Below are 9,625 nucleotides of genomic sequence, written 5' to 3'. Positions count from 1 at the left end.
GGCTTTGGTTTGTACCTGCCTTATACAGGGAAGGGATGGGGTGGCAGGATTGGCGAGGGAAAACTATATTTACTGGGGCTGTAAGACAGACGAACTAGCAAATATTTTTAAAGGAAATTTCACACATAATTTTTTTAACAGGGTTTTCATGAAATGGCAGAGCTTTCACAGTTCCCTTAAAAACGCTGAGCTCCATCAAAATTGTCTAGTCTAAGTCAATTCTAAGGCATTTTGACCCTTTTAATACACTGCAGCTCCTGGGGGGAAAGGCAGTTCTTGCAAAAGGCAGCAACTTTCCCTTGCCCAAAGACAATTCACTGTTTGAGCCTTTTCACAGAGGAAAAATGACTGTATGTAAAGATATATAAAATTGTTATGGAAATGAGGGAGAGCCACACTGTAAGGAATAGGGGTCTCTAACATGGAGACGTAGGAAATCCTCTTTTAAATCAGACAAATACATTCTCGCTAACAAGAGCCCAGAATAAGAACACAGGACCCAGACTTAAGGAAATTTGCATTCCTGTCCTCGTTCATAATCAGCAATTTTTCAGCTTTAAAACCTGCTTCTACAAGATCTAGCACCGAACTCCACAGCTCAGTTTCTCTCTCAGCGCTGAATGCAGGAACGCCGTCTCTGCCACCACGTCTTTAGATGGCTGAAACTCTCGTGGACTCTGCATTTCGCAGGGTGTCGCGTAGGACAGGGCACCTAGAGACCTACAGCCTCAGACCTGCTGCTGCACCTATTGGTCTGATCTATTTTCAAACGCTTTATGGTTTCATTCTTTTAAAGATAACCCAGCTGAAAATTGAAAACAACCCCTTTGCCAAAGGATTCAGGGGGAGCGACGACAGCGACCTGCGCGTGGCACGACTGCAAAGGTACAGCCGAGGGGCGCGAGGAGGGATGGCGGCGAGGAGGTGCTCAGCGGGGCGGCCTCCCGCCCGGCTCGTCGGGGTCGGGGAGCTGCTGCAGTGTGCACCCCTGTGCACGTGTGTGTGCGTGGGTGCACTGAACCCGGGCAGCGTCTATGGGCAGGCGGTGTCCGACACGCAGCCAGCCAGCGCACCCTTCAGACCCGTGCCCCGTGCAGAAATACAGCCTTACAGCTGGGCTTTCGTCCTCATTCTGCTACTGATGTGCTGCGCCTCTTTGGAGAAGCAGTTAAAAGGTGCCTATGCTGTGAGGGCATCACATTTTCTTGTGCTTGAGGGCATTAGGGCTTTTAATGCCATTTATACCCCTGAAAAGCTCTTCCTGGAATTCAGTGACACAGTCTGTGTGTTGTCGTAATGCTTGCCCACACCGAGCAGAGTGTGATGAGTATGAGTTCATCAGATTTGGCAACGGGTGTTGAAGTCCTTGGATGGAAAGCCCTAGGGAAGCCAAACTAATATTTCATCTTTCTGTTAATGCTGATTGCTGTCTAATTGGTAATAACTTTTCTCACCTCTTTTAGCAAAGAATATCCAGTAATTTCCAAAAGCATCATGAGGCAGAGGTTGGTGTCCAGTCATGGCCAGCTTTCAACAAAGCCAGATGTTAACCCACTTCATGGGAATCACCAGACCCTTCAACATTATCAGTATGAGAACGGTGCTCACATGCAATTTGCAGCTTCAGATACTCAAGATCTGCCACTCAACACCTTCACAGCACAGAGAGATTCAGGGCTCTTCTATCACTGCCTAAAAAGAAGAGGTAACTCGAGTTTACAGCTAGAAAAATATTACAGCAAATAAACCTAAGAGCATGAGCACTGAAAGACTTATCACTAATCCCAGTTCGTTTTGGATCAGTTTCTTAGGCCCTGATCTTCAAAGATACTGATGTGGTCAAAGTGTTTTGGAGGGTCAGGGCCCAAGAGCTGGGGTTTTGGGCAGTTACGGGTGGTTTTGTCCCATAGAAGGCAAATTCAGACTCCTGAGTCAGAGCCGAAAAAAAAAATATCAGAGGGCATAATTCAAACGGCATGAAGCTACGCTGGAAAATTATCCATTGTTAGAATCAGCTGAACTGATAATTGTTTGGAGGAGGCCTCATCTATCCTGAGGTGTTCTGACACTGCCTTTAGCATTAATGGAATTATACACATTCAGCACTTTTCCAGGATGAAGCCAGTAGCAATTCTATGTCTGCAGATTAGTGGGATTGTGGTAGCTGTGTGTAAGCATCCCTTTCTTCTTATCCACTAGTTCTCAAGTTTAAGTGAGCTGTAACTACATTCTCTTCCTTTTAGTCCAGCATCAGATGAGATCATGGCATGTTTTAAGTTAAATGGAAAAATTTTGCACAGAAAAAAAATCCTTCTATTTGCATGTCTCATTGGCCACTAATCTATTTAAGCTGTGAGAATCCTCTGATCATGGGCAAATGAAGAATCTAACACCACCAGTAATGAGGACTGCAAGGCAAATGTGTAATTTTAGCAGATGTTTAATCTGCAGATGAATTCACTAATTCATCCAGAGAATATTCCTAACAACTAACAGAAAGCTGCTGGTAAACACGGCCACAGCCATCGTAATCGGTAGGAGAGGGGCGAGAGCTTCTCAGCATAAAGCTGAGGGAGGGACTGATGACTGGGAAAGGGCTCCTTTATCTGGAAATATTTCTGCAGCTTTTGACATGAATATCTGGGAAATGTATAGTCATTTTTGTAACGACAGGAAGGCAGGCTGCGATAAGACCCTTTAAGAGACTTCTTGAATTTGTCAGGAGTAACACTGCAAGAGTGTCAGGGACCTCTGTTATCTGGATGAACGTGAAGTAATCTCTGATGTGAGAATAGTAGCCCAAGTCACTCACTTAACCTGATGAATGTCACCAGAATGCTTTGAGGCTGAGGGGATTAGCCTGACATTTGCAACACAATGTCTTTTTGATGTTGTACATTGTTTTTTCAAACTAAAATGGTTTAACTGGATTAATCTGAAAAAGAGCACCAGTTGTTTAGCGAAATAATCACAGATTGCATGCTCGGCTTCTAAGAGGACTCCATAAAACCACCCCAGGCTCTCAGCAGATTGCTGTTAAACGCCGTCGCTCTGGGAGCTGCTCCTGAACATGAATTTTTTTTGTTTGCAGAAAGCGCTCGGCACCTGGACCTGCCCTGCAAACGCTCCTACCTGGAAGCCTCGTCTTCTGTAGGAGACGATCACTATTTCCGTTCCCCGCCTCCGTATGATCAGCAGATGTTAAGCCCTTCTTATTGCAGCGAGGTGACACCGAGGGAAGCGTGCATGTACTCTAGTTCTGGGGCTGAAATTGCCGGTGTCTCAACGGTTGACGACTTGCCGCCTCCACCTCCCCCCTTGAGCTGCAATATGTGGACTTCTGTCGCACCTTACACCAGCTACAGTGTTCAGACAATGGAAACTGTCCCTTACCAGCCTTTCCCTGCTCATTTTACTGCCACCACCATGATGCCGCGGCTTCCGTCCATCACGGGTCAAGGCTCGCAGCCACCAGGTAACAGCCATTTCAGTGTCTACAACCAGCTGTCCCAGTCTCAGGTTCGGGAGCGCGTTCCTTCTTCATCTTTCCCGAGGGAAAGGGTGCACCCGTCTGTGTGCGAGAGAAAACCCCCCTCTCCGCACCTAAATGCGGCGAACGAATTCCTGTACTCACAAAGCTTTTCCTTGTCGAGGGAGTCGTCGCTGCAGTATCATTCAGGGATGGGGACTGTGGAGAACTGGACTGACGGATGACTCTGACGGCCAAGCGATGCCACAGCCAACGTTACTGCTCCAGAACAGTGTTCAATCAGTGTTGATACCTGTGGGTAACTTGCACTTCGGTGAGACAAATGTGCATTTCCAGAGGGATTTGCGTGGGTGAAGAGCTTGTATCTTCAGACACACAGAGAATTACATCTCCTGTCTCGGCGGGCTGGATTCATCAGTCTCTTACTGACTCCCAAATAAATTAATTCTCGCGTCTTCATTACTGATCCAGTAGGAACCACCTTTGTGACTAACAAGTGAAGTAGCTAGTCATTTTCTTTTGCTTGTAATATTCAACATCCATGAGCAAATTTTGGCTATTTGGGAAAAATATGAGCTTCACTTTTATGGTACTTAGTTTGTGAAGTCACAGCATCCCAAAACACAAAGGAAAAAGAGATCTGTTCGGTTGCGTAGTTCAAAGACTGCTGTAGCAGCACTTCTTTAGCTCTTTCTAGCTGTAGAAATTCCTTCTTCCTCTGGAAGTGACGGAGCCGTAGGAGCGCAGGGGCCGGCGGGGAGGCTCAGCAGTGGGGTCAGGGAGCTGCAGTGCTGCTCCGGTACCTCCCTGGTGCAGCGCAGGGTTCGTGCCATGGCACGGAGAGGAGAAGGCACCGATGCACAAATGTCTCTTCTTCCCCCCCACAACACCATCGTTCGTGGCTGTGGGAAACTAAGAAGTGAAGCGTTATGCCCGAGGCCAAACAGCAAATTAATTGCAGCGTTAGGAACAGACCCAGTGTCTTCAGACTCCCATCCGTTGATTGAATCACACTTGCTTATTGCAATATATTTATGAAGTTTAAGCTTAAAAGTCGCTAATACTTTCCAGAAACGATTTCTGTATTTGCTGGTCCTTGATTTCTTTCGCATTCAGCTGAAACATGCCTTTTGTGCTATGTTTTTTTCTTTTGCCGCTAACTCGGAAAGAATTGTTTTCAGCATAAAGGAGGCATAGAGGAATATTTTCTTAATTGTGGGATGGGGTGGGATGAGTTCCCATTACCTGTCAGGCTTTACAGTGTACAAATATTTGTAGAACAGGTGAAAATCTGTAACCAGTGTATGCATTGCTACTATTGTTTACTGTGGAAGTATCTTGAACTGACTCCTTCAGCGCTGGCTTTGCCTACCAGAGTGTCCCCACGAGGTAAGGAGGGATCACTCAGCCGACAGCCACGGCATGAAACGGCCTCGCCTGGGCAAGCAAGCTGCGCTCTTTCTGGAATGAAACTCCCATTGCCTTCACCTGAAAAGCTCCTGAGCGGGGATGCGTCCTCCTCCGGACTGCAGTGTGTCCGTCCTGCTGAGCTCCCAGGCGATGCTGTCCCAGGCATGGCAACACAAAGGTGATGCTGGGAGTTTGGTTCCACTAAAGAGCGCAATATTTAAGCTCTAGTCATGCACAGCGGGGGTTTTCCCGCCCCCCGCTTCCCAAATGGGCAAAGGCAAAAAGCTGAAATACAAATTTGGAAGTCGGGAGGTACTTCTGTGTTTTGATGAATCCATTCCAGTGAAGAGAGGCTGATGGATGAGGGCGGCTGCTTGCAGTGAGACAACCCTGAGGCCACTAAAGTGGAGGTCACGTTTCAACCAGGACAATATCTCATACACCCACTCAGCAGACTGTGTGTGTGACCGGTGTGGATTTTGTAATCAGATTTTGGAAATCACTACAATTTTTGCATGCTGAATAGCTATTTATATACATATATATATTATATATATATATATATAAAAAATATATATATATCACAAATGCAGGCCACGTGTCCAATTCAGCTTTGCTTTTTACGAATGAAATAATAAAAATGAATGTTGCAAGGTTTTTTTTGGAAAGACATCTATTTAAGATTTTTTTTTTTTTAATTACACACCTTTGATGTAAAAACTAAGAATTGGTTAGATAAAAAACATATATACTACAGATAAATCTTTATTAGAAACCACATTAGATACAGGTGGTATGGAATTTTTAAATGTTTGTTACATAGCATGGACATTTTATTTTACATATCAGAACATAAAGTCATTTTACTACTATAAGCTGTCTCTGGGTGCATTTCAATAATTAGTATAAAAATGTTCCGTGGTGAATTACGGGTTGCCCGGGTTGCCTCGTCTTTCTTCTGTCTCCTACTGTCCAATTATACCAATCTCACACTTTCCCAAGGTGCACACTTGACCCTTTTTTTACCATCTCGTAGCTACACCGTCAAACTGTAACTGCCCACTGCAAGACTAAGGGGTTTTGGTTTGTTTGTGATATCTCGTGCTTCTTTTTTTTAATGGACACGTGAATTGATCTGCATACACCGAGCACTACCAGGCTAAGTTAAAAGCAGCCACTGGCCTGATAACAAGAGCACCAAAACGATGTTCCTGTACTTATGTGCAGATCAGTTACAACAACAATAGTGAAGAATTAGGGGTTGGAGGCGGGGGGAGAGGTCTGAGGGTGTCACTAACCATTATTTGAAATGCTCAGTTCATTCCTCATCGTGACACTGAATCAACACTAAACGAGACAAATGCTGCCACTATAACCTAAAAATTAATGGGGTCAGCAGCCCAGAGTCCAAATGACAAGCTAGACTGGATCTTTTGCCTGTTTTACAAATATGATTAACAGAATAACGATGTCATTTTTAATGAATAATCATTGCTTCTATTTTTAACCATTTCTCATACACCTTCTGCTCACCAGTGCAGTATTTATTGATTTAAGGCAGCTTTAAAAGTAACTCCTATAAGAATTGTTCCAGCAGCTTTCAGTTAACGCAGGGGATGTAGAGGAGACTTGAACACGTAATTAATTGAAGTTTTAACTTGCGAGCACACAGCAGGCACTGCTGTCAGCCTTTGTAAAGGGCACAGCAGCGGCTCAGTCTCAAGACAGCCACTGGAGCTGAGCAAGTGCTCTGTGAAACCCTGTGGCAAATAACAAGCTTTCAGTTATAAAAATAGTACATGATATTTGCGACCACAGGACCTGATTGTAAAAGGCTGAGTTAGCATATAAAAGTGCAAAATTTGGATATATGCTAATCTGGGCTCCTTTTATAGTCAATGGAGAGAGATCAGACGTTCAGATTAAACTGGGATGAATCATTCTCTAGTGATGATCTTTTTCCACTGAGAGAGGAACCTAGCTCAGCCACTCAGACTAGATTTCCCATTTCTAAATGGCTGAAGTTAAGTTAGTGGGATCCCCCTTCTACGTGAGATTGACAAAAGCATTTAGATAGCACTAAATAGCGGTCAGCTTACAAATCACATTCAACCTGAGCACAGATCCATAGCTAGCACATCCCTGAAGCACATTCTGGTTGTATTAATTTATGGAATGGAAATGTGCTGTTCTATTTCGGTTTTGGGGCAGGGTTTTTTCATTGCAACATTTCTAACCTGATTCATGTATCCGATCCCAACAGCGAGCTCATGGGCAAGGCGGGTGGCACCGGGCTGGCCGGATGAGGCACCCAGGTTCCACTTCATTTCTTCTGCATTTCACGTCGGGGTAGGTTTGGCGGTTGCTGAGCGTGCGACTCCCTGTCAAGCACCCGGCTGTGCAGCGTCGTTCCCAGCGATGCCTGCCTGGCAGCGTGCTGCCCAGCTGTGGGCATTCAGAAACAGAGAGCACAGCAACATCGAAGTATCCTTGAGGATTTGGGACCTGCCCATTCTGGAGGCAGGAAGTTAATGGTCTATTTGTTTTTCAAATCAGAAACACTAAACTGCAGACATCATTAAAAAAAAATCCCAACAACCTGCACAGCATTAAAATAGATCAAGCATGCTTACTGCGTCAGGGCTTGATTTACTACAGTTTAAACAGCTTTTACTTCTCAAGAATGTGGAGAACTTCACATGTGTGGAGGCTTTTTCAACTCCAGCTCTGGTTAGATGGCTTGTTGCATCGTAACAGGGAACGGCAATCCGAGTGCAGAAAAACTAGGTCCATTTCAAATCAGATTAAGGCAAAAATTAGCAAGCGAGGAAAACTTGGCGACAGACGAGGTCTGTTTTCCATTGATGTATTCTAATCTGTACCCAAAAGGCTAGGGGATTTTTTTATTCTGTTTTTCTTTGAGGTAGATGTCCAAATTTAATATTGACGCAAGCAAGCGTAGTTCCACCGAGTCCAGCAGCACTTATGCCAGCACCGTTTGGACTTCACTCTAAACAGAACAAATATTTGTATCAGCTTGCTGAGTATGTGAGTAATACGAATATTTGCCAAAATTTAAACAAGCTAAACTTAAGTCATGCCAAAAGCCCCACCATTCAATTTGGTATCATTGGCAGCTCACAGGCTCAAGAGAGGCCTAAGTCTGGAAGAGCTGGGGTGTTTTTGGCAAACGCTAATTTTTTTTTTTTTCTCTCTGTCCGCATTTTGGAAAATTTGTGCCTCTCTGTATTAATTTATGATGTCATTAAATAATTCTTTTTGCAGCTTGTATAGAAAGAATGTTTCTTTTGAAGATGAGAACTCTCCCGAGGATGGTTATAGTGAAAAATTCCAGCAGGAGGGAAAAAAAATCCTCTCTCCTCGGCCACTCATGTTTCTGCAGTAGTGTTTGAAGAGCAAAAAATTTGCAATGTTTTAATTTAAGGACCTGCTCCAAGGAGATGCCATGCACTTGACTGTGACAAGAGGCAGCCTAAATTCTATGTGATTTGAGGGTTTTTATTGCTGTGATGGTAGGCTGGAAGAGAAATCATGAGTCCGTGACTTGCTGCTGGAGAGAGTAAGGTTTTGAAATTATTTCCTTTCAACAAAGTACAGGATCAATACTAAAAATGAAAGAGAAGAAAATATTGGGAAGGGTACAACAAAAGCAAAAAGCCTTGTCCAACATGAACTGTATTTTAATGTGAAAACACTGTCATGAGAGAAACCGCCCCTCGGGCTCTGCCTATAAAACAGTCACTGTAGGCATTGGCATTTAGATGGCAGCTTCAGGCTAGGATTCACAGCCCCTCCTTGCACCAGCGCTGTGCAGTATAGACCAGCCTGTGTTGTATTTAAACCGAAGGGAAGTTTAAAATTAAACTTGGCATGGGCTGCTCAACCCTGTTGAGAAACTCCTTGGGTAACTGCAAGGGAAGTTAATACCCTTGGAGCTTGGTGCCATAGTGCTGGGTGGTTACGGCTGCCAAGCGAGCCTGCATACCTGCCTTCTGTCAGAAAGACCACTATTCCAGTCACGACCAGCAAACGTACCTGTCTGACTATTTTTGAGACTGACTTTCCAAATGTCATGGTGGATTTACACAGGGTGTGCAGCAAGGCGCCTCCGGGCTGAAAATTGCACTCCTGAGCGTGAGTCCACCTTTGGAACCAGGTCCTGAGAGAAGGAAATAAAAAAGTATATTAATTAGTGCGAAGCGCTAATAACGCTAGTTCAATTAAAATCAGGATAATTTTGATTTCTCTTAATTAGAAACTTGTTTAAGAAAAGAAAAGCAGTTCCCACTGGAATGAAAACAGGAGGAATAGCTACAACAGGTCAAAAGGCTCTTGTTCCACAGAAAAATACTGATGGGTAAGAGGTTTGAATGAGTATTCTGCAAATGCCAACATTTTTCATCTGTATTTTTTGTTGCCATTTTCCTTAGTTTTCAGCAAATACTGATTTTTGTCTTTCAGCCATACATTGTTACAGTTTTGATGAATATTTTCACTGGGGTTGTATTTACAAACTGGAGGAAGGTGTTTTTTTTTTTTAAAAGAGAGACTTGTGTGGAACGTTGGCACCGTCTACTTGGACACCAATGATTTTAACAATTCTGAAAGACAAAATTTGACAAATGTAGCTTCTAGTTGGGAGGTTTACACTGATAGCAGGCAACTGGGCCAAATTTGTGTACTTAGACAGCCTTAGACACTGCC

At 44.1% G+C, this 9,625-nt stretch overlaps 1 protein-coding gene across 1 annotated transcript in view; it reads left to right on the top strand.

Moving 5' to 3' along the window:
* The window catches only part of TBX4 (T-box 4), a 50,461-nt gene extending 46,747 nt beyond the window's left edge, over positions 1-3,714 (top strand). The window contains exons 8-10 of the mRNA XM_009324304.1: positions 797-885; positions 1,464-1,705; positions 3,092-3,714. Coding sequence (XP_009322579.1) covers positions 797-885; positions 1,464-1,705; positions 3,092-3,714 — 954 coding nt within the window. The remainder of the gene's footprint in view (positions 1-796; positions 886-1,463; positions 1,706-3,091) is intronic.
* Positions 3,715-9,625: the final 5,911 nt, after the last annotated feature.

The sequence above is a fragment of the Pygoscelis adeliae genome, unplaced genomic scaffold, assembly GCF_000699105.1.
Source record: "Pygoscelis adeliae isolate BGI_AS28 unplaced genomic scaffold, ASM69910v1 Scaffold290, whole genome shotgun sequence".
NCBI lineage: Eukaryota > Metazoa > Chordata > Aves > Sphenisciformes > Spheniscidae > Pygoscelis > Pygoscelis adeliae.
The sequence above is the reverse complement of the archived record's forward strand: the minus strand, read 5'-3'. Positions and strand labels throughout refer to the sequence as shown.